Source organism: Labeo rohita, chromosome 21 (genome assembly GCF_022985175.1).
Source record: "Labeo rohita strain BAU-BD-2019 chromosome 21, IGBB_LRoh.1.0, whole genome shotgun sequence".
NCBI lineage: Eukaryota > Metazoa > Chordata > Actinopteri > Cypriniformes > Cyprinidae > Labeo > Labeo rohita.
The window spans coordinates 8,579,469-8,605,121 of NC_066889.1; the positions used below are offsets into that span (position 1 = coordinate 8,579,469).

The window sequence follows — 25,653 nt, forward strand, 5'->3', positions numbered from 1 at the left end:
GTCATCTGTCTGTCAATTCCATCGTAGTTTTATTTTTATACCATATATACTATATATCATTTAATCACTGTCAGGTTGTTTTAAACCTGAATGAGTTTCTTTTGAACGTTACCTACATTATTTGATAATTTCTATTACTGAATTCAATGTAGACCAGCTACTGTTTGGTTACCCACATTCTTCAAAATCTTTTTTTTTTTTTTTTTTTTTTGCATTTAGCACAAGGAAGAAATTAATACATGTTTGGGATAACATATGAGTAAATAATAACAGCATTATAATTTTTGAATGAACTATCCCTTTAATGACAAGCGGCACCATGTTTAGTACAATTAGTCTGCTGTCCCTTTATGAGCCGCACGCATCTAATATACAGGCAGGCATTCATTTTTCACTCAATTGTTCACTTTCACTTTAGACATAAGCAACTGTTTGTAATGTAAATGTTAACCTAGTGTGTTTTAACAGTATTAGCACAATCAGTCACGATACATAACTTTAGTCAGTAATTAGGCATATTTTGACAGGATTTTAGTGTGCGCTTCAAGTGTACATGTGCTGGAACCGCACACTTATGAAATGTTTAACCGGCAGGGCTTTAAAGAAAATAACATACTTTTATGAATGTGAATAAGTGCAGTGTCCTGTGAGTGTAACTCTACCGCTGAGTTAACACTGATGTGAACATATGTCGAGTTGTACAGTATATTGAGACATTTTTATCGGTCACGATCAAAAATTGTCATATCGCCCACCCCAACATTCTGGTATCATACAGAAGCCAAAATTATGGTAATCGAGCCATCCCTATCAGCCAATCATAAGACAAAGCTTAACAAAACTTGATACACATACTGTAGACAACAGGACATTCTGATGGGTTTCATAAAATTCTGCCAACACATCCTTTACTCCCTTACTACTTTTTATGTATGGAGAACAAGCAATTTTGAGTGAGGAATCTTGCTTAGTTTCATGAATTGTTGATGCTCAGAGAGCTAACAGTAAATTCTAATCTATAATCCATTTCAACTGAAAAATGAAGGTTGTAATATTAACAGTGTTGGGCAAGTTACTTCCAAAATGTAATACATTATATATTACTAGTTACTGTCTTTTAAAAGTAATTAGTTACATTACAATATTACTGTCTCTGAATTGTAATGCGTTACACTACTTTTAAGTTACTTTCACCAAAATATCCACAGAAGTATGACTAAGGATTATAAAATAACAAAATGTAGCTTATTAACGCTCATTATACATCCAGTGGAGGGTAATGAGGTAGGTCTATATAGCATAAAATTATAAAATCATATTTAGATCGGCTACCGTTATGTAGGTCTACATTAACATTACTTTTAGTTTAAGTTAAACACAGATAAGCACAAAAATATTATAAATAATGCCGGTAAATAAAGTGAAATGTTATAAACAGTGTTGGGGAAAGTTACTTTTAAAAAGCAATGCATTACAATTTTCCGTTACTCCCTGAAAAAGTAGCTAATTACGTTACTTAATTACTTTTTATGGAAAGTAATGTGTTACGTTACTTTTGCGTTACTTTTTTTTAAAAATCTGGGCGGGTCTTGCCTCTTTGTTTTTAATATAAAACAATTCTAATGTAAAAGCCTTTTTACACCAAAAGTGAAATAAATTCACCTCAGGCTGAAAGAAAAGTACATTTATGCAGGAGATCACTCTTCAGCTATAAAAAAGCACAAATGTTAATCTAAAGTAATTTTTTCTTATTAGTGTATGGTTGAACTGCATCAAAGGTCAGCAGCAAAGACACTAGTTAATAAAATGGGATTAAATACATAAAGGATATGTTTTACTTAACATAATTAATTATCGCAGGGTTGCGTCATATTCTGAGTTTGCGTTTTTATTAGGGGTGTGACGAGACACTTATCCCACGAGATGAGACGAGACACGAGACTGGGTTCACGAGAACGGGACAAGACGAGATTTTTAAACTTTTCTTAAGAAATCGTCAATGATGAAATATATAGGGAAAATAGTCTTTTAAAAGACAAAATCCCAAAAAATGTAGGTGCATTTTGAACTTTATGAAATTAAACTTCCATTTGAATGAATTATATGCAGTAATAAACAACATCTAAACAAGAGCTTCATAATTCTGGATAAATTGAGAATCCCAGTTTTTAATAAATCGGAGCTCACGATTCTCTCACAATTCTGGAAAAAAAAAAGATTAGAAAGCTAAACAAAATAACGTAACTTACTAGTGGTTCTGACAAACTGTTCATTGCTTAAGTCTTTTAAAAACATATATTCATTTAAACAACAACAACAACAACAACAAAAAAAAAAAAAATTCAGTGAAGGAGTCAGTGTCTCAATTCATTAAGACTTGTTTGACTATTGAAATCTCCCGAATGAATGATTTAATAACATACTTTTTTTTAAACGGGCAATTGTCGCCACCTTCTGGCGGAAGAGGATAAGCGTTACTATACATACAAGATAGTTTCGTTTTGATCGCTACTGTAGAAAATAATTGTTTATACGCAAACTATAAACTTTTATCCCAGTACTTCTGTTATTTAAATGTCTGTAACTCAGAAATAATGATTATAATATGGTTGAAAAGACTGTTTGTGTTGCTCTTTCTGCGTCCACATTTACCCCGACCCTCTGATTCATTAACATGGGCAGCGACAAAACCTGCTTCTCACGCTCCACTGACACTCGCGATGTGAAACAGTCCTAATAGACATAGCTACATCGTTGTCATTCAGGAATAAGATCACGTGGGTGTTTGAATCGAGATCTCCATATTTTAAGGATTAATCGTGCAGCTTTAATGTAAATACTGCAAAATGTTTTACAAGGATTTCGTCACGAGATCTCGTCACATCCCTAGTTTTTATTCATTTTGAGGTATACTGAATCTGTTTTTTGTGAGTGAGATGAATTAATGCATGTTCACATTTAGTCTAGAATACAGTAACATCATGTTTACTCCCAATTTCCAGACAGGAGACCTGTCAATCAATAAATGGGGAAAAAAAGTAACTGGCCTTACTTATTTGAAAAAGTAACTCTTTTATATTTCTTAGAAATTCAAAAGTAATGCGTTACTTTACTAGTTACTTGAAAAAAGTAATATTATTACGTGACTTGCATTACTTGTAATGCGTTACCCCCCAACACTGAATATTAAGGACAAAAATAAAATCTTTTAAGCCTAAACTTACAATCAGTTGTGTCATCAATCCTGTTCGGTCTGCTCACCGCCAGATGTCGCACTATCATTATATGGACAATCACACTACACAGACTGTTGCATGTCACCCCAGACTACATTTCCCATCATCCATTGCGCTGATTGCACACACAGCTGTAGCCATTCACACACACACACTATTTAACACCCACCCAGTTCCTTCTCAGATTGCCCAGTATTGGTGCGTTTATCTCTCTGTCGGTGATAGCACTTTACGGAGCCAGTTTTCTGTCATTGTATCCTGTTCCTAGTTCTAGTTTAGTCTTGTTCTGATTACCTGCCTGTTTTGGATTTCGCTCTCGTCTTGTCGTTTGGATTCTGTTTGCTCCTGATCTGGATTTATCGCCTGTTTTGTGGATTATCCGTTTGCCTTTCCCCCTGTATTACGTTCGCCGTTTATTGACTCTCGCCTGTTTATTGGACTACGCTTGTGTCTTGCTCTCAATATACCTGTTTGCCACTGTTCGACCCAAGCCTGTGTATGACCATGTCTCAGCCATTGTGTAATAAAAGCTTGTGTATGGATCTGCTTGCCTCTCTTCTCCCTCCGCACGTTACAAGTTGAAATCAGTTTTCTATCAGTTTGTTTTTCTAATTAGGGTTAGAAATAAACATGGGCATGTGGCTCAAATGTCACCAGCATGAACAAAAGTGACCAACAAATTTAAGATAATGGGGCAAAAAATGCCCATGTATAATTGAACAAGAAAAACATTATGGCTGTCACAATTAAAATTAAATTTTAAAAGGAAAGAATAGCGTAAATTTGTGGCAATACATTTAGATCTGTGCAAAATGAAAATAAGTTAAGGCAAAATCATGCTGTGATAAAAATTTATGTGGTGCATTCAATATGGTTCAATGGTACACAAAGTTTGGAGCCAATATGCCAAAGTCTTGCAGGGATTTAGCCTCAATCATTTTGGCAACATGCCATAAATTTTGTTGATATGTTAAATAATAATGGTTTGGTATATCAAGACAAAATCCATAACGTTTTACGGTCATGGCCTAAAGATAATCTGAATCTAGTTTGGTGAAAATTGTAAAAGTTTAGGAGAAGTAGTTTTTTTTTTTTTTCTTTCAGAAAATCAAAATGCTATTTGACTCCACATGAGCCAAGGAATCAGAGGAAAACAAATATTGTTGATGGTGCTAGAGGGCTTGATCCAGAGACTTCAAATTTGCTGTGATTAATGTTCACACAGTCTTTTACCTTAAGCAAAAAAAATTAAATACCATATAGCTCAAAAGAGCAATTAATTGCAATTTATTTATATTGGCTGCCAGAACTAACTGTAACAGAAATAATATTACTATCAACTAATCCTTTTGTCCAGCGAAAATTCAGTGTAATTTCATATCAACTCCATGGCCATGGGAAATAACTTAGAGTACTAATATAGTTTCTTAGTATGGAGAAGGCTTGGAACAGCTCATGATCCAAAGCATACAACATCATAGGGCTGCACGATTAATCAGTGACAATTGTCATGCATTTTTTCAGTGAAGCCGGTTGTGTAATCAGCAGTAAAACTCCAGCAAGCGCTTTCAGATGGAGCAGCATTTAGTACACAGAGCCGTAGTTCACTGAAAAGCTACGCTATATCGCGTTCATTATTGCAGACTATTTAATCGCATGATTATAAAATCGAACAAAATCGTTTGCGATAATGACTTCTCAGTGAACTAAGACTCTGTATAGAAATGCTGCATTACATGTTTTACTCCAAACTCACTTCATAACGTCAGTCAGGTGTTTCAAATAAATAAAAAAAAAAAAGAGAGATGATGTGGCTTTTTACACAGAATAAGACACGCATAGTATTCACAGTATTCTAAGCAGTGATAAAGGCATTGCATTATAGACTTTTCACAAGACTGTGAAGATGCGTTTCAATGGTCATTAGCATCATAAATCTTTAAAAAAAAAAAAAAAAATTAATCTAAAAAACTTTCAAAGTATGTATATTTACAACACTACACTTTATATTATATCACCTTTTCATCAAGCTACAAAAGGCCCTATGGTCTTTGGATGGAGATTTACTGCTGATCACAGGACTGTTGCAACATCATTTCGATTTATAGTACAGCCCTACAACATCATCTGTGAAACATGGTGGGGCAGTGTGATGGCATGAGCATGCATAGCTTACTGGTTTCTGGCATTTAGTGATGATGTGACAGAGGACAGAAGCAGCCGGAAGTATTTTGAAGTGTATAGGGATATACTCTCTGCCCAGATTTAGTCAAATGGAGCAAAGTTTTTTGGGGGGGCGCTTCATAGTACAAATGGACAATGACCCAAAACAGCAAAAGCAACCCAGTTTTTAAAGGTAAAAAAGTAAAATATTCTGCAAAGGCCAAGCCAGTCTCCTGATTTCAACCCGACTGAGTCCCTGAAAATGGGGGGTGTATAATTTTTTTTTTTCTCAATATTTTGATAGCTTGAATTAAAGCTTAAAGTCTGCACCTCAATTTAACCTTGATTGTTTTATTTTAAAGGGGTCCTATTATGCTTTTTTACTTCTTGCATTTTAGTCAGTGTGTGGTGTGTATATTTGGGTATAAAAAAAAGATCTACAAATTTACAAATCTCAAAGTCCACTCCAAAAGGATATATTTCGTTTTTAAAAAATATGTATGTAACAAAGTTTAAATTTTGGGGAGAAAGAGCAGAACCCGGCAAACTTTATTAATTAAATAAGGAAACAACAAAATGAAAGTAAGTGCCAGCCGCCTCATGGCAGAATACAACGTGTATGTGTGTTTGCGCTCTGTTTTAGAAGTGTTGAACATGGTAGCCAATCACATACATATCTGTTGATTTCTGGAATGCAATGACCAATCAGAGGCATTTTGTGTGTCAGAATCCACTTGCTAAGTTCAGTCCTGAGTTCTGGAAGCTCGTGAATTCTCTCATTATAACAAAGTATAGATGCAATGTAAATAAGAGATTAACTGTGCCGTGTAGAGAGTCTTTTGAATTTTTTGAGAGTTTTTGATGTCCGCAGGATCAATCTACCCCAATAACATGATAGTTAGCCCCTGAAATGCGAACTTACCAGGGGAACCCCGACAAAAAAAAAAAAATAATAATTTTATCCCCTGGGACTTTTTTTTTTTATTGGGGGAACCCTCCCTCGAAACACAGTTGGGCTAGTTTTGAATAGCAATTGGGCGGGTTTTGTTGTGAAAACCTGGCAACCCTGAGGTGGAGAATTAGCCTAACTTTAGCAATGCAGCGTGGAGAGACATTTCTGGGATGCTTCAACGAGCCACGGGGCGGCAGGTATAAACACAAGCATTGACTAGAGTGACCGCGATCATCTCCGGTGGCCGTGTCGGAACCGCGCCATAGACGTGTGCAGTATAGGTGGTCGAAACACATACGGAAGTGCGGCTGATGTGAACACAAACGTTGACTAGGGTGACCGTGATCATCTCCAGTGGCCTATCGGAGCCGCGCTGCAGACGTGTGAATGTGTGGTAAGAGATTTACTCATCATACAGTGTAGATAACATCACTTATAACGCGAGTGTTTTAAAAAAAATGCATAAACTTGCTCTAGACTATAGGCTAATCAGTGATGATGTTCTTTGCTCATTTTCTGTAGCTGCTTTTTGAATAACTATGGAAATGTAAGCATTATAATTAGTAACAAAGTTTTCATTCAATTGTTGCCAAGTTATACAAATTAACTCATTAAAAACAGTAGGCTGCTTTTAGCCTTATGCTGGAGCTGGTTTCAGGCAATGAAACTATGCATGTACACATTTTGTTTTTTGGAGGGTGGGCCTTCATCAAACCCAGTACTAACTGAGGCATTTGTGCCAGGCTGGGAAGAAAAGTATTATAATAATGTAAATTGTGTGAAAAATAATGCTTTTTTTAAACCATCAAACATAAAAGCATGTTCTAGTACACCCCCAAAACAAAATCAAGACTTTGTAAAAGAGCATAATAGGACCCCTTTAAATCTATATCTATCAGTGTCCAAATACATACATATATACACACACACACACACACATACATATATATATATATATATATATATATATATATACAGGGGTTGGACAGTGAAACTGAAACACCTGGGTTTAGACCACAATTAGTATGGTGTTTGGCCTCCTTTTGCAGCCAATACAGCATTATTTCATCTTGGGAATGACAAATACAAGTCCTGCACAGTAGCCAGAAGGATTTTGAGCCATTCCTTTTGCAGAACAGTGGCCAGGTCACTATGTGTTGTTGCTGTATGAAAACATTTCCTGACTCGCTCCTCCAAAACACCCCAAAGTGGCTCAATAATATTCAGATCTGGTGACTGTGCAGGCCATGGGAGATGTTTAACTTTACTTTCATGTTCATCAAATCACTCTTGTCACCAGTCTTGCTGTGTGTATTGGTGCATTATCATCCTAATACACGGCACCACCTTCAGGGTACAATGTTTGAGCTATTGGGTGCACATAGTCAACCTTCACACTCTGCTCTTATTGGTGGAATGTGCGATCAGTAAAGACTGGCCACCAGGCTGCATAAATATAGCCATGAAACCTCCAACACTATATTGGCTAGGGATGCACCGAAATGAAAATTCTGGGCCGAAAACGAAACCGAAAATTTTGGATGCACTTGGCCGAAAACCGATACCGAAACCAAAAATGGCTTCATTAAAAAACATGTTTAAAATATTTTCTTTTTGTTTGTATTAAAAAAACTACAAATTAATTAAGCAATCAAACTTTTATTGATAATAAATAACAGTAATAAGGCTGTTTAACAATAACAAAACTAAATAAAATTTCTTTCTGTAACAAAATTGTGCAAAAAAAATGCTAGCTGCTTTTTTACTTCAATTTTAAATTACTGTACCAAACAACAGTGCACAAACAGAAGAAAAATAAATAAATCCAACCTCTTACTGTAAACAACATAACTATACACACTAAATTGGTCTGCTTTTAATTTAAGCAAAAGAAGCAGGTTTATCTTTATGAACAAAAGTTTTTCAGTTTTCTGGCTGAAGACACAGTTCCTCTTCTCATGAAGAACATACTGCACTGAATAAAATCACTCAGTCTGTGCTAGCTTTTAGTGCCTTTACGAATTGTGCAAAATATTACCTGCATTACCTGTGCAAAACAACATTGCAATAACAGAATAAATAAATCAAACCTTTAACTGTAAACAACATCAAATTAGGCTGCTTTTATTTTAGCAAAAGTGGCAGATTTCTCTTTATGAACAAAAGTTGTTCAGCTTTCTGGCTGGAGAGACGATTTCTCTTCTCATCAAGAACATGAGATGCTGCACTGAATAATCTCTCACTGTCTGTGCTGGTGCTTGGGGCAGATAAGTACTTGCGCGCAGTCCATGCAAGCAAAGGAAAGCGATCTTTGTTCGCGCGCCAGTAGTCAAGTGGATTGTCACTTCTGCCAATGGGTAGTTCAGCTAGATAGGTTGCTACTTGTTGTGAGGCTGCGCTTGCTCTTACACCGCTGTGGGTTGGGACGCTTTCCTGTAAAATTTCGTCAAACATATCAGAAAGCGAAGGAATGTGCGCCTCATCACTTGTACGTGACCGTTTCTCAGGCACAGTTTGCTCTGTTCTCCCCGTCGCGGCTTGTGCTTCACCAGAGGTTTCAAGAGCCGTAAGCTATGTTTGCACCATTTCGCGTACATCCTGCCTTTTCTCATCGTCAAAGTAATGGTCTTTAAAGCGTGGATCTAATATTGTTGCAATGCCGTAAAGAGGGTTGGACTCAATGTCTTGGAAGCGTTTGTTAACAGCCTCCAGTAGAGTTTTTTTAGCTGTTTTTACGCCATGATCTGTTTCCGCCTCTTTTCCAAGCAGGCGCTTCAGTGCTGCGATCAGTGGAATAACTTCAGCAACAGACGCTTGAGCTGAGCTTATTTCCTTGGTTAACTGTTCGAACGGGGCGAGAAGAGAGACAATGTTTTCCACCAACATCCACTGATGTGCACTCAAAGTTGCTGGCAGGTCGTGATCTGTCATGTATGCAGCTAAAACCCGCTTCTGTTCAAGTAATCCTTGCAACATATAGTATGTACTGTTCCAGCGAGTGGCCACATCTTGCTGTAGTCGTTTTGTTGGCATCCCAAACTGTTTTTGCAAATCTTGTAGTCTGGAATAAGCAAGCGGAGAATGCTTAAAATGTCCCACAATTTTTCTCCCAGTTGCTGTGATTTCTGATATGCTGCGCTGACTAAGCACTCCCTCATTCACAGCCAACTGCAGCGTGTGTGCCATGCAAGGTATGCTCTTTAATCCACTGTCATACATAGCCTTTATCATGTTCCGTGCATTATCTCTCACAATCACATGCACTTTAGACTTGTCTATGTTCCAAGTTTCAAACATGTTAGCCAAAGCATCGGATATTGCTGCTGCAGTGTGTGAGCCGACAAACTCCTGTGCATGAAGCAGAATGTTTTGCAATTTGAACTCCGCGTTTATCCACTGCGCTGTCAAACTGAGCATGCTAGTTGGACTAACGTCAGAGCTCCATATGTCTGTGGTAAAACTTAGAGCAGAGATATCTGTGGTCATGAGCTCATGAACATGTTTTGCAACACGGTCATACATTTCAGGTAGAGAGGTCTCTGCAAAATACCGTCTGCTTGGCAGTGTGTAACGCGGCTCAATGTGGTGTATTAGCCTACGAAATCCGATGTCCTCCACGACTGAAAACGGCTGGTCATCTAAAGCAATGAATTCCATTACTTTCTCTGTTATGTCACGTGCTTTAGCACTGTCATTTGCAAATTTCTTAATTTTTTCGAAAACTGTGGCAACCGAGGGTGTTGGTGTGCTAGTTGGCTTAGTTTTAACCAACGTTGTTTGACGGTATTTCTCAAATTCAATTGCGTGTCTTGACTTAAGGTGGTGTAGTCGAAAATGTCTTTGCTGTTGAACCCCCTCTTGAAACTTTTGCAGAGCAAATGTTGCATATTGCAACTTTGCTGTCCTCATCTGAAACTTTGAAGTGCTTCCAAACCGCCGACATACTCCGTGTTTGATGCGTAATGACAGCGCGAACTAGACGGGAGGATGGGAGAAGGCGTGGCGACAATTTCGGCTTTTATTTTCGGCGCTTTCTTACGTTTCGGCCGAAACCGATAATGCTATTTCGGCCGAAAATTTTCGGCGGCCGAAATTTCGGTGCATCCCTATATGGCCAGTGTTTCAGTTTCATTGTCCAACCCCTGTATATATATATACACATACATTTAAGTGTTGATAAAAAAATGATACATACTTAAACACTTAACCCTCTGGTTATGTCCGGGTCAAATTGACCCAGAAAAGATTTACTTTTTCGCAAAAATACTAGTTAACATTATCGCATTGGACTTAAACTTACTGACTTTGTTCACACAGGGTATAGGTACTTCTCAGAATTTTCTTTCCGAATTTTTGTAATTTTTTGTGGGTTTTATTTCACTTAGTTATACTTGTGGTGTTCCAACTGCTTATAAATCTGTGATTATGCTATATTATTTGTCTGAGAGAAGGTATCTCATTTTTTGAGTGAAAAAAAAAATTTTATGAATAATTTTCACAATATGAGATAAAAAAAAAATTATGAAAATTTGCACTGTTTCTCACACTAGTGTGCTTTTATTTTTAGGAAGTTTGCTTTTAAATGTTTTTATTTTGTACAAAATTGCAAAAAGTCACACTTGTGGTGTTCCCGATCAAAAATGACGGACAAACAATTGCTTATAAATCAGTCATTATGCTATATTATCACCAAATACTGGATTCAATCTTTTTGTTAACTTGTTTTCTTTCATTTAGGACTGGTTTTGTGTTTCTATTGCAATATTAATTGTAGGCCTTATTTTTCTGAGAGAAGGTACCTTGTTTTTTGAGTGAAAAAAAATATTTTTCTGAATAATTTTCACAATATGAGATAAATAATGATAAAAATTTGCACGGTTTCTCCCACTAATGTGCTTTAATGTTTAGTCAGGAAGTTTTCTTTTAAATGCTTTTATTTTTTACAAAATTGCAAAAAGTCACACTTGTGGTGTTCCCGGTCAAAAATGACCAGACTCCAAACAACTGCTTACAAATCTCTAAATATGCTATATTATCGCCAGGATAAACGAGGCCTACGATTAATCCGATGCAAATAGAAACACAAAACCAGTCCTAAATAAAAGGAAACAAGCTGACAAAAAGATTGAATCCAATATTTAGTGATAGTATAGCATAATGAGAGATTTATAAGCAATTGTTTAGAGTCCAGTCATTTTTGACTGGGAACACCACAAGTGTGACTTTTTGCAATTTTGTGAAAAAAAAAAAAAAAAAAAAAAAGCATTTAAAAGCAAACTTCCTGATAACACATTCAAGCACATTAGTCTGAGAAACAATGCACATTTTTATCATTTTTTATCTAATATTGTGAAAATTATTAATAAAAAATATTTTTTCCACTCAAAATACGAGGTATCTTCTCTCAGACAAATGAGGCCTATGATTAATCGGATGCAAACAGAAACACAAAACCAGTCCTAAAGGAAAGAAAACAAGTTGACAAAAAGAATGAATCCAACCTTTAGTGATAATATAGCATAATGACAGATTTATAAGCAATTGTTTGGAGTCCGGTCATTTTTGACCGGGAACACCACAAGTGTGAAAGGAATCTGAACACAACCAGAGGGTTAAAGCTACAATAAAACACTTTTTTTTGTTTAAAAGTAGAGGCCGTGTTCTTTATTTTGATGTATTACATGTTTAAACATTCATACTACAAAATATTCTGGGGGTCATGAAAATGTAGAGAAAATTATCAACACTGGCTGGCATTTTTTTTTTTAACGCTGCAGAGGAAAGAGTTAATTATGTCCGTTAAAGGAGAAGTCCACTTCCAAAACAAAGATTCACATATAATGTACTCAACCCCTTGTCATCCAAGATGTTCATGTCTTTCTTTCTTTAGTTGTAAAGAAATTATAGTTTTCGAGGAAGACATTTCTACATTTTTCTATTTTGAACTTCCGAAATGCAGTTTAAATGTGGCTTCAAATGATCCCAAATGAGGTTGTAAACGATCCCAGTCGAGGAAGAAGGGTCTTATCTAGCGAAACGATTGGTTATTTTCATAAAAAAAAATACAATTTAAATACTTTTAATCTCAAACGCTTGTCTTGCCTTGCTCCCCCTGAACTCTGTATTCTGCCTCAAGACAGTTAGGGTATGTCGAAAAACTCCAATCGCAGAAGTACCAACCCAGTCTTTGCAAAGTGAACATGCAAAAAAGATCAAACACCCTTAACAAAAAAGGTAAAAACAGCATTTTCGACATACCCTAACTGTCATGAACCAGAAAACAGTCCAGGCAGAGTAAGACAAGACGAGCATTTGACATTAAAAAGTATATAAATTGTATTATTTTTATGAAAATAACCAATCGTTACGCTAGATAAGACCCTTCTTTCTTGGCTGTGATTGTTCACAACCCCATTTTGGGATCGTTTGAAGCCGCATTTAAACCGCATTTTGGAAGTTCAAAATCATGGCACCATAGCCACGATTATATGAAGAAAAATGCTGAAATGTTTTCCTCAAAAACCATAATTTCTTTATGACTGAAGAAAGAAAGACATTGAAAATCTTGGATGACAAGTGGGTGAGTACATTATATGTGAATCTTTGTTTTGGAAGTGGACTTCTCCTTTAAATTGTACAAACATCTGTTAATTGGCCACATATACCACATAACAGCAAAAGTTTTGACTACAGGGCTAGGAATTAGAGGTCTTCACGGAGGACCCGAGACCCGAGGACCTGAGACCCGAGGACCCGGGACCCGTACAGGTTCGGGTCTATATTTTAAATGGTCAGTCGGGTCCGGGTCGGGTCCCAATCTATTACCTCGGGTCCCGGGTCTGTTTAACATTTGTGTGTAATACCCGAATCGATCGGAGAACACCGCACCCGCCAGTGATCAGTGTCGGTCAGCACTTGTTTTGTAACTTGCAACTTGTAAAATTAGGACGAGAAAAGTGTGAGCGGGAAATAAGGTGGGGAAAAAAACATGCGTGACGCGAAGTTAACGCTAGTACTGCAAGCGGACGGTATCAAGCTGTCTCATGTGAATTCCTCCTTTAAGCTTCATAAGATTAACTAGGTGGCGCTTTAAGCATATGTTTTGCATTGTTTTCTTTTACTGAAGAAGAGACGCACCTATTGAACACGCACGATGGTGCAGTGCAGTCGGCTTTGTGCAACCCACTTCTAAATCCACTCTGATGCGCATCATTCAGTAGTATCTTGCATTAGCCAAAATCATGACAGTCGACCATATAATATCTTATCCAATTGCACGTGAATAAATGCAAATACTCAATAAAAGCAAGACCGTGGCGCCGGCTTCCTTTGAAATATGATTGCGCCCGCGCCCGCTTCGTCCTGCTTCGTGACAGCAAATGCCGCCTGCATGCGCGAGAGCATGTAACTCAAAGTGGTAACATGATAATTAATTGTTGATGACTAATTTGAATCAGTACATTATAACGAAAACAATACCTTGAATAAATTAAGAGTATACTTCTCCAGACACCACTACACCACTGCTCACCCAGTAAAGTGTAACGCACTTCTTGTTCTGTGCGCTTTTTGAGAGAGAGAAAAAAAAATGCTCCAAGCTGCAATAATATATAAATTAAGAAGATTCTTTCACTCGGCAAGAGAGAGGAACAGCCTAACATGGACGAAAATGTTAGTGTCAAGGAGGATTTATCACAGTCTTGGCTACTAACAGTAGGTAAGACAAAAAGTTTTTTCGCAACTTGTTTACTGACTTGTTAGCATTTTGCTGTGTAATATGTGCCGACCGGGTGCAGTCAGGTCACTGTCTTCCCAGCCGGGTTCGGGTCGAATTTACGAATAACCGTCGGGTCCGGGTAGTAAATTTAAGGCATTTCTCGGGTCTGCACGGGTTCGGGTCCCACTTTCAAATTAAAAACGGGTCCGGGTCGGTTCCGTGCAACAAATTTACGGGTCTCTTCGGGTTCGGGTACGAATTTTTGGACCCGTGAAGACCTCTACTAGGAATGGGTGTATAGGCGGTGTCTGGGGAGTGATTTTTTTGAGGGGGCACGGTGTTACAGTTCCAGGGACTTCTTAATTATATCCATCCAATAGCCTACAAAAGCAATCCAAGTTCCACACATAAACAGTGAAATATATAATAATAAAAATGTTGCAGGACATTTGTGTGTCTATGGTTAGTTGCACAATGCTGACTTTTGTAATTGGCCATAATACATGCACACTGGATTTTGAAAATTCGCATTGCATGTCTTCAACGAAAAGAGGAAGGGGTGGTTGTTGCTGGTTACTGTATGATGCTTGAAATCGCGAAATGGCCTTAAACCATTAGTCAATAGACTACAGAAAGTTATAAACATTGTCGTCTGATTTTGCTCTATTTTGTCATCGTAAATAATTATAAATAAAGCCACTAAGCCGCTGCACACTGACTGAATAAATGTATGAATTTGACATAAAAGATGACATACATTTAATAAGGTTAGAAAAAAAAATTACAAATCAAGAAGTCAAATATCACCTCATAATGGAAAGGTTAGTTTTCGTTAGTTTAATGATGCCACATGTTAAACGAATGTGTGTGCCCCACACAATTAATGGACATTATTCATTGACCTATAATTGTGCATGGAGACAATAAATTGCATGTCTGTTGCATAATCCCAATATTTTTCTCTGGGCAAAATAACTAAACACTTGACAAAATGAAAAAAATTTAAGTGAAAATTAATGGCAGGTAATATGCAGCTTGGTGGCTGGGGAATCACTTAAATTCATAATAAAGAAAGATACAGACCTCCACTTCTCCTCTGGTGAGAGCTCCGACAGACCAATCTGTTGAAACATGAATAATTTTAGCAATAGGTTACAGCAACATTTTCTTTTGCAGTAAGACAGTTACTATTTTAAATATTTAATGAGATCTCTAAATTACAACATATGTTCTCAAAGTCAAATGCAGAATGATAATTTAGACCTAAATTGGAACCGAATTACAGGGGAGGTAAAAACCGACTTCAGAAAGATGGCAGTATCATTGTTGTTTTTACACAGAGATGGGTAAATGTATTAATAAAATATTTTAACTTTAGCAATCTTTGTTTATTATATGCCAATTGGTGGCACTTCAAAAATGGGAAAAAAAAAAAAAAAAAAAAGAGTAATTAAATATATCCCAATGTCCTTTTAGATCTTTGGTCTCATCAAACTTTTATTTTGCTATCTCCATTTTTAAGGCCCTAAATGGTTTAGTTCCAGAGAAAACAGAATCTCAATATGGCTCCAAGAGTAAACTGTTAAACTGTATTTAACACATTTCAGTGTTTCCCCTGCCATTATATTAGGGGGGCGGTCCCCCAAAGGCACCCCTGTCCCCCTTGAAGGTCAAGTTAATTTTATTTTCTATAAAGTGCTAGATCACAACAAAAGTCATATGAGGTTACCTTTCCTAAAGAACAGGTATGTGCCGTGTTCTTTTATTAAACAAACTAAATGATCTTATCTTATTTACACGACGGCATGTCATTTCTGTCTCTACATGGACGCGCGTGTACAATTTCTCCTCCGCGAAAACGCGGACGGGATCGCGGAGTCCATTCATAAAACCGGAATTTACTCTATAGCGCGGAATGCCACGGAATTCGTCCATTTTTGGATGAATAAATCAAAATTGGGTCTGTCACTTAATTCGAATCGTGATATGGACTAATTTTTGTGAACATTAAAACGCAAAAAGACTGTTTAGATATAAATCCGGCATGTTCCGCTTGGCTCTGTAAGTATGAACGGCGGAAACACTGGTTTGTTTACTACACAAATACTAAAGCACACGTGAGGCTCGCGGTGATTTTCGGCCTCTGCGTCTCATTATATGACGACATGAACACATGAACTTCTTATCCAGAGCTGCTGTGGGAGTCACTTCATGTGAATTTTACCGTTTCATTTGAGAAAACTAGCATCATATCATACTGCATAGTGAATATACAGAGAAACTCCACGGCAACCTGTCAAAATAAAAGTACGGTTTAACGTGTAACAGAAATATATTACTCTTGTTTTACTTGTGTACAGTATAATGTACTACTTTATATATTTCTATTTCTGGCCAATTTCAATAAAACGATTAAATGATAAAAATAAATATTACAACCAGATTAACCACTTGATTGTAGAAAAAAGTATTTTATTAATATTATTAAAACTTTTTTAAAAAGAATATTCACACACATTTTCTTCCATGAATTAGTTTTAACAGTAAACCTGTTTGTTTGCCAAAAAATAAAAGGGTGTAATTTTCATTTGATTAAAAATAAATAAATCATTAATGTCTTCATTTGATTTGAAAAAAAAAAAAAAAAAAAAAATATGGGGAAAAAAAAAAAAAAAAGATTGTAGGGCCCTATTGTTCAAAATGTTGAAATTGAGACATTTGGACTCTTTTTTTTTCACTGAAATAAATGATTTTGTTATTATACAGAGAGTTAAGTACAGAAAAAAATACCGTTGGGTACCGTCATCCCCCAAAACAAATTTATCCCAATACAAATTTAGATTCAAATTCTTAAATTGTTCTTTTGAAATTTTCATTTTCAAGGCCCTGTATTGTTCAATACCAGAGAGATTGGTGTCTCAATACATCTCCATGTCCAGTTAAATATTACCCATTTTCAGTGGTTGAAAACCAAATGTGAACCACTTTGTATACAGCTGATACATAAAGGGGAATGTCTGAAGAACAAATCATGTTGAAAGTAGAATTATAGCTTGTTTCCCTCTATCAACACAACTACATAGAACATTCCTACTGATTTTGACAAGAAATATATATCAGGGCTGCCAATTTAACAAGTCAATTTAATTTAGTGATGAAAGAAAAACACAGTAAAAATAACTGCATTTAACACACCCACCTAAGACATACGTAGCTCATCTTACATTTCATACAGTTGATTGGTAACTAACATGATGCAAAGCAACAACTGACTGTGTGACATAGCCTATAGAATGCAGTTACAGTAGATGCAACTAAAATTCAAGATTAAATTTTTTTTCCCCTCATATTTATATCATATGAGCCTGAACCCAGCCAGAGCCTGAACCCAATCAAGTATTTCTGGAGAAAACTGAAAATGTCTGTGAGACGATCAAAGTTTTAGAGGAAAAAAAGTGTTTCAAACAGTTCTCATCTTTGCCTGTCTTCAGCATTGATGACACAACTGCTGAAAGCAGCTCCATTGTGCAGCATAAGAGAGGTTAAAATGACAGAGACATGATAAGTGAAAGTGCGGAAAAGCAGTGTCTGTTTCATGTACAACTTGAACAAAGGACAGCAGGTAAAGCTGTCAGCTGTGTGGACACTAACAATATCATTAACAATTCTAGTTTATAATCGATACTATGGATTGTTCTTATCAATATCCTTAGTTTATAATACTATGTTTTGTCAATGTGTGAACATCATATTATTTGTAGCGTACTTGCCATCCAGTAATCGCAATAATGCTTTGTTACTTTTTAATAAACAAAGTATCAACTTAACGAACATAATGAAATTCAAAGAATAAATACGGAATACACAGATTCTGTTTAATAAACAATTCTTTGTGAATGTATATAGTTCTTAAGTTAGAAAAGATGTTTCGTTCCCAGGACATCTACACAATTGATTAACTAATTGACACGTTTATTCTGTGGCCCCTAAAAAAATTATTTGGTGCCTAATTTTGTTTCTCATAGGACCCAGTGGCTCCTGAATTGATTTTTTTTGTCTGGAGCCCTGCAAATACAGATGTGCAAAGCTAGTCACATCATACAGAGAAAGACTTGAGGCTGTAAAGGTACTTCAAATAAGCACAAAGTTAAGGGTACGAATATTCATGCAAAGTACATATATCAGTTTTTCCAAAAGTTTTCTTTTTGTCAAACACCTTTTATCCAGCAAACATACACTGGCTCACATCCTTCTCTCCACTCTCGGATGTCTCCAAACTCTTTCTCACACAGAATAACCACCTGGATAGCAACCAGTCTGACTTCAGAAGTGGATATTCAAAGTGCCCTGCTCTCAGCTGGTAAAGCCTTAAGACTGGCAAGAGCAGCTTCTACATCTTCGATACTTATCTTGCTGTATCTGTCTGCTGTCTGCAAAATTTTTTAAAAAATTGTATACTTTTTAAGCACAATAGCTTGTGTAGCACAGGCTCTGGGATGCATGTTCTTGAACGATTCATTCATTTTAAACGAATCTTCAGTGTGACTTGGGAAGAACAATAGTCTTGGGGAGTGATTCGTTCAGTCGCGCATGCGCAACATCCTATTAGTCTTCAGGTTTTTTGAGTTGTTCGTTCATCTTATGGGGCTGTTACGTGATGCTGATTTTGCTAAAATGAACTAAATGACTCAAAAAATATTCGTTCATTTTGCTGAAAGAAACTCAAAGGTCAGAGTCTGTAAAATGATCCGAACTTCCCATCATTACTACGAATCACGTCTTCGAATCACCACAAGTTCATCGTCTGTGTACTCCGGCTCAAAAAGGTAGAGTATGTCAAAAAACTCCATGTTATTTTCTCCTACAACTTCAGAATCATCCGACATCGTACCTTTTTGTTTGTAAACAGCGTTTGACTTACTTGCACTATCTTAATCACTTCCATGTTCACTTTGTAAACACTGGGTCTGTAGTTTCGCCTACGTCCATGTGACCTTCCGACGTGATTCAATAGTACATGAACACGCATCCCAGAGCCTGTGCTACACAAGCTTTTGTGCTTAAAAAGTAAACAAATTTTTTTTTTCCGAAAAAAATGACAGATCTGTTTTGCTAGATAAGACTCTTCTTCCTTGGCTGGGATCGTTTAGAGCCCTTTGAAGCTGCATTTAAACTACATTTTCATACAAAAATTAGGTGCACCAATGACGTCCATTATATGGAGAAAAAGGCCAAATTCTGTACATTTAATGGGTCTGGTTAATTTTAATGTATTGTCTTATAAAATTATTTTGTGGACAGCACAAATAATTTTAGCATTTATTGCACTTTTCTAATTTTTTTTATTCATGATTTCCCTTCCTAATGAAGCAGAAGCCTTGCACATTCACAAAAAAAAAAGCTTACTTTTGCATTGGATAAGTTGTTGCCACAGTAGCGAATTTCTACCGATCCTCTCTCGCTGTAGCCAAAAGTATCCAGTTGCGCTTGGAGCCGCTGAGTCACATGATGGCATGACAACAAAACAGCATAACAGGGGAGGAGCAGCAGTGTTTGCATATCGGATGTGAAAAGAGCGGCATATACGCACACAGACATGTCTATTCTTTGTTAAATGTATTATGTAATGTATTAAGTGTAGAGGAGAGAAAAAAGACTTATGTGTCCTCCAGAAGCAAGTGAATGGTGCATTATATCCGCTGTCACAGCTCTCTGTACCCACCTCCATCTGTCAGTGGATCACCAGCTTCCTGACAGACAGGCAGCAGCTAGTGAGGCTGGGAAAACTCACATCCGGCACCCACACCATCAGCACTGGAGCTCCCCAGGGCTGCATTCTCTCCCCACTGCTCTTCTCCCTCTATACAAATGACCGCACCTCTAAAGACCCCTCTGTCAAACTTCTGAAGTTTGCAGATGACACCACAGTCATCGGTCTCATCCGGGATGGCGACGAATCTGCTTACAGACAGGAGGTTGAGCAGCTATCTCTCTGGTGCAGTCACAACAACCTGGAGCTCAACACGCTCAAAACTGTAGAGATGACAGTGGACTTCCCGGAGAAAGCCCCCTGCACTCACCCCTCTCACCATCATGAACAGCACTGTGGCTGCAGTGGACTCATTCAAGTTCCTAGGAACTAACTTCTCCCAGGACCTGAAGTGGGACATTCACATTGACTCAATTGTGAAAAAAACCCAGCAGAGGTTGTACTTTCTTCGTCAACTGAAAAAGTTCAATCTACCACAGGCACTGATGACACAGTTTTACTCCGCTGTTATCGAGTCAGTTCTGTGCTCTTTTATAACTGTCTGGTTTGGGGCAGCCAGTAAATCAGATATAAGAAGACTGCAACGGACTGTTAGGACAGCAGAAATAATCATTGGTGTGCACCTGCCCAACCTTCAGGACTTATACATCTCCAGAGTGAAGAGACGGTTAGGAAACATCATCCAAGACCCTTTTCACCCCGGACACAACCTGTTTGCACTTCTCCCCTCAGGCAGACGCTACAGATCTCTGAGCACTAGAACATCTAGGCATAAAAACAGCTTTTCCCAAATGCCATCTCCAGCTTAAACAGATAAACATGAATCATTATACCTGGGTTCTACAATTCATTTCTGTATTTCTTTCTCCATTTCTAATTATTGTCTCTTTCTGTAGTATTATTATATAAACTTCTGTAGTATTATTATGTAAATACACATGCACATCTCTTATTTATATAGCTGTATATAAAGAAAATAATGCACAAATCTGTACATAAATCTTCTTTCCAGATTCATACATTATTATTTATTTTTAAATTGTTCTATTTCTATTAGTTTTCTTTTTACTTATTACCCTTGACCCTCTAAAACTAGCATTCTCTATTATATTTTTTCTATGTACTATGTAAATATGAAGGAAGGAATTTCATTTCACTATTTACTGGGTATCTGCAGAATTTTTAAAAATAAATTTAAGGCAATTTATGCTGCACAAGTAAAATTAACATAGTATAAGTGTGGCTGGACAATGTCTATGGTAACATACAGTATTAAGCCATAAAATGACATGATTTCAGTTTTCAGTACAGTTCAGATACTGGTTTTCACAAAAACAAAAATCCTATACAACAGCATTTTAGCATTTGGACCATTTTTATGAAAAGAGATAAATCAAGCATAGGCTGTAAATTATATAAATTTAAAATCTATAGATATTACTGTCTTAATTATTTAGAAATTTAGCAAGCACATTAACTTCTTTTACATTTACAACTCTGTGTTTGAACATGGGTCGATATTTGCATTAACCATAAACAACAACAAAGGCTTATTGGGAATGCAAATTCATTAGCTCTTAATTATACATTCCAACAAATTATTTTCAGAACCAATTTCAGTCCCACAGCAAAATAAACAAAATATATTGGAAGTATTAAATTTACTTACCTATTTGGAAATAAAAATAAATTAAATCAGTTCATTATTTATGCTAACAATAATATTAAAGAAAATATGCATCCTTCAAATTTTTTTTTTTCAATTAAGTGTTGCTTTAAAAGGGTCAAGTGAAAAATGAGTGGATTCTGACTAACTTAAACACCTTTGATTGGCCTTTGCATATCACAGTTCATAGAAAGTGATATAAATATTCATGGAAGTGTTTGAAAGTAGCCGCTGTTATTGTTACGTTTTTTAAATTTCTGTATCAATGTGGTACAGAAGTACAAATAATCAAAATCAATAGTTAACAAGTTATTGAATTACTGAAATACTTCTCTTAAAGTTGAACATTAGACAAAAGTTTTGAAAACACATAAATTTTGTTCAAACTGTCCAAAGTCAGTAGTAATGCACCAAACTTGATTGTTCATGCCCGATTCTGATTTTTTTTTACAAGCAAATTCCGATTTGATATTAAAAAAAAAAAAAAAAAAAAAAAAAAAAAAAAAAGATACATAGAATAAAAATATAACTACATGAACAAGATGTATTTTGCTCTATTAAAGGGCAAACTTTCTGTAGTCATTTAAAATTAGAGGTAACCACTGCATTTTAATCACGATCCAGTAGGGCTGGACAATAATTCAATGTCAATATATTTTGCGATAGTTTTTTTTTTTTTTTTTTCAATAATGGTGATATGATTTCCAATATTTCAATATATATTACCAGTGTTTCCTAGGGCTGGGAATCGATTCCAAAAAGAATCAATTCCCAACGCCTCAGAATCGAGAGCCGATCCCATTCAGAGCCGTTTTCAATTTAGCAAAGCTAATCTATGGGCACCTCTCAAACGAAAAGCTGCATCATACGAAGGTTGCATATCTCGGCTGCTGTCATCAGACGTCGCTGAACGTCGATTCACGAAAACAAACTTAATGAAAAGAGTCAGTACTGAGCTGAGATACTGAGCAGTACTGAACCAGTTCAAAAACGATTCAGAAGTTATTTTATGGTGGAACTGGCTTATATTGTTCCCAGTTTTGAGCGTGCACGACAAAATAGATCATGACATACTGGAGGGTATTGATCCTATTTCCATCTTTAAAAAAAAAAAAAAAAAAAAAAAAAAACACTTTTTTTTTTACTTTTCTATCAGCCAATGATAATTCAAGACAAGAGCACAGTAGCCGCATCTCATTGACAGATAAACCTTGAACTGTTATATCAGTGTTCCTCGAAAAAAACAAGAATCGAAAAAGAACTGTAAACAACAGTGAGGAATCAATTCGATTCCAGAGTTGTGGCATGAAGGACACAACGTCTCCGTTCCCTCCATCAGAGACTACTGAAACCCAGAGCCTAGAGACAGAGCCTGTCTCAGGGAAAACACCGCATCTCTAGGGAATATAGGTGGACAATACAGGTATGTGGTTGCATAAGGACCCACAAGAGTTCACATGTGGCAACCTACCTTGTATTGGGTTCTAATAGCAAGTTCCCCCGCCAAACTTGGCTCGTGTAATGTGCTAGAGTGATGGAAGGAGTAGTTCAGGGTTCACCTGAGGAAACTTACTGAACTGAAGAAGCGTAATCGGGGAAAGGGGAAAGGGGAAAGCGCTATAGCAAGCATTACACCGTACCAGTCCTATGAGTCACAGAGCTTGCGTTTAGGACTCTGGAAGACAGTGGCTCCAATTGCAGATTATAGAATCCTGTGAATGTGTTAGGTGTAGCCCAACCTGCAGCTGTACAAAACGTCTGTTAGAGAGGCCCCATTTACCAAGGCTGCTGAGGCAGCGGCGTCCCTGGTCGAGTGGCTGTGACTCCCAGTGGGCAGGGTAGACCTCTGGCCTGGTAGGCCGTTTGGATCGTGTCCACAATCCAGTGGGAGATCCTATTTTGGAGACAACGTTCCCCTTCTGCTGTCTACTAAAACAGACAAAGAGCTGTTCAGAACATCTGACCTCTGGGTATGTTCAGTATCATATGTAGGGTACGGACTGGGCGTAACAAGACAGGTTGGGATCCCCTTCCTGGGAAGGGATAGCATGTCAGGTCACCACTTGCTCTATAAGAGTGGTGGGTACCTTGGGCACGTATCCAGGCTGGGTTCTCAGGACAATGTGAGAGTTCGGCTGGTCCGAATTCCAGGCACGAAACGTTGACGGACAGGGCTTGAAGATTTCCCACTCTTTTAACAGAGGTGAGTGCAGTCAGGAAAGCCGTCTTCATGGAGAGGGCACTGAAACCAACTGACTGAAGGGGCTCAACGGATCTTACTGTAGGCCTGAGGGATGCGGTGCAGCCTGGGCAGGTTCAACCTCTGGGCACCTCAGAGGAGTCTGATAACCAAATCGTGCTTCTCCACCGATCTGCCTTCCACCAAGTCATGGTTGGCTGATATCACCGCCACATGGGTCTTGGGTGTAGAAGCAGAAAGGTGCCTATCCAGGCCTGTTTGGAGGAAGGATAGCACAGATTTGATGCCACATCTCCATGGGTCCTTCCCTTGAGAAAAACACCAGCTCACAAAAGTGCACCATTTCAGGACGTACAGCTGCCTAGTGGAGGGAGCTCTGGCCTGCATAAGGGTGCTTACAACTGTGGGTGGAAAGTTTCTGGAGTCCTCTTGGTCGCGTTCAGGGACCATAGATGGAGATTCCAGAGATCTGGGTGCAGGTGCCAGATTGTGCCCTTCCCCTGAGAAAGGAGGTCCTTCCTCAGAGGAATGCGCCGGGGAGGGATTGATGATAGGAGCACAAGCTCTGAGAACCAGGTTCTGTTGGGCCAAAAAGGGGCTAACAGAAGAATCTGTTCTTCGTCCTCCCTGACTTTGCACAGCATCTGTGGGTGAAGCCTCCACTCGCCTTGAAACGAAACTTGTCGTGAGAGAGAATCGGCCACACGATTGAGTTCGCCCGGGATGTGGGTGGCATGCAGAGATTTGAGTCTGTGCTGGCTCCAGAGTAGGAGATAGCAGGCCAGTTGTGACATGCGAAAGGAACGTACACTGCCCTGGTGGTTGATGTACACCACAGTCGCTGTGTTGTCTGTGCAGACCAACACATGCTTCCCCTGAACCAAAGGCAGGTCCATCTTCAAGGCCAAAACCACTGTCAGCAACTCCAGGCAATTGATATGCCAAGGCAGCCGAGGGCCTGTCCAGACCCCTGAGGCTGCATGCATGTTGCATACGGCACCCCAGCCTGTCTTGGAAGCATCTGTTGTGACAACGTGTCTAGACACTTGTTCCTAGGACACCCCTGCCCGTAGAAATGAAATGTCTCCCCAAGGACTGAAGGTTTTGCGACACAAAGTTGTGATGTACACACGATATGTGCCTTGGCGCCATGCCCATTTCGGGACTCAGGTATGAAGCCAGTGCTGCAGCGGACTCATATGCATCAGGCCCAGTGCCGTGACCGCGGCTGAGGATGCCATGTGCCCCAGGAGCCTCTGGAAATATTTCAGGGGGGCCGCTGTTCTGAGTCTGAGTGCTCTCACACACTTTAGCACTGACTGTGCACTTAGGAAAGACGTGCAGTCATAAGCCGCTTTTCCACTATAGGGCCGAACGGTTCTTAGAACGGTCAGGTATGGTTCCAGTTGTGTTTCCACCTGAGCTTGTACGGTTAGCCTGTACAGTTAGACTAACGTGCCAAACCGTGCTGATAGTGTGGGTGCTAAGCAAAAGTGCGCTTTTTGATCAGACAGCCAAGTAAACAGCTGTTATTTTTCCCCACCGACGCACATCGCAGCAGCCTCGTACACAGAAGTAGAAGGACCGGAATGGAAAGCAGTTGAGGTGAGCCGCGGCTTCACGTAAAAGCACACGACTCGTGAGCAGAGCATGCCCATGGTCATGTTCTCGCAAGCAGAACATGAACCATGGTCATGTTCTCGCAAGCAGAACATGAACCATCAACGAGCGCTACTTCAGCGTGAGCATGGCCCAACATTGCACACAATAATCGTGAATAATCGGGGTGACATCACATCACAAGGTATCTCTCTATCTCTCTTTAACGTACACCCAGATGTGTTCTCAGGTACCAAAATTTGGCACAACTGCATCTGCATCTGCATCTTCTGCATCTGCATCTTCAGCGGCTCAGATGTCAATGGCAGTCGGACTGTTGACAGCTCACT

The 25,653-nt window shown here is 38.1% G+C and overlaps 1 protein-coding gene across 1 annotated transcript in view; it reads right to left on the bottom strand.

Annotated features, from left to right (window-relative positions):
- rnf121 (ring finger protein 121) overlaps nucleotides 1-25,653 on the bottom strand; it is a 95,939-nt gene that overhangs the window by 61,758 nt on the left and 8,528 nt on the right. Inside the window, exon 2 of the mRNA XM_051093325.1 lies at nucleotides 15,152-15,189. Within this exon, the coding sequence (XP_050949282.1) occupies nucleotides 15,152-15,189 (38 nt within the window). The remainder of the gene's footprint in view (nucleotides 1-15,151; nucleotides 15,190-25,653) is intronic.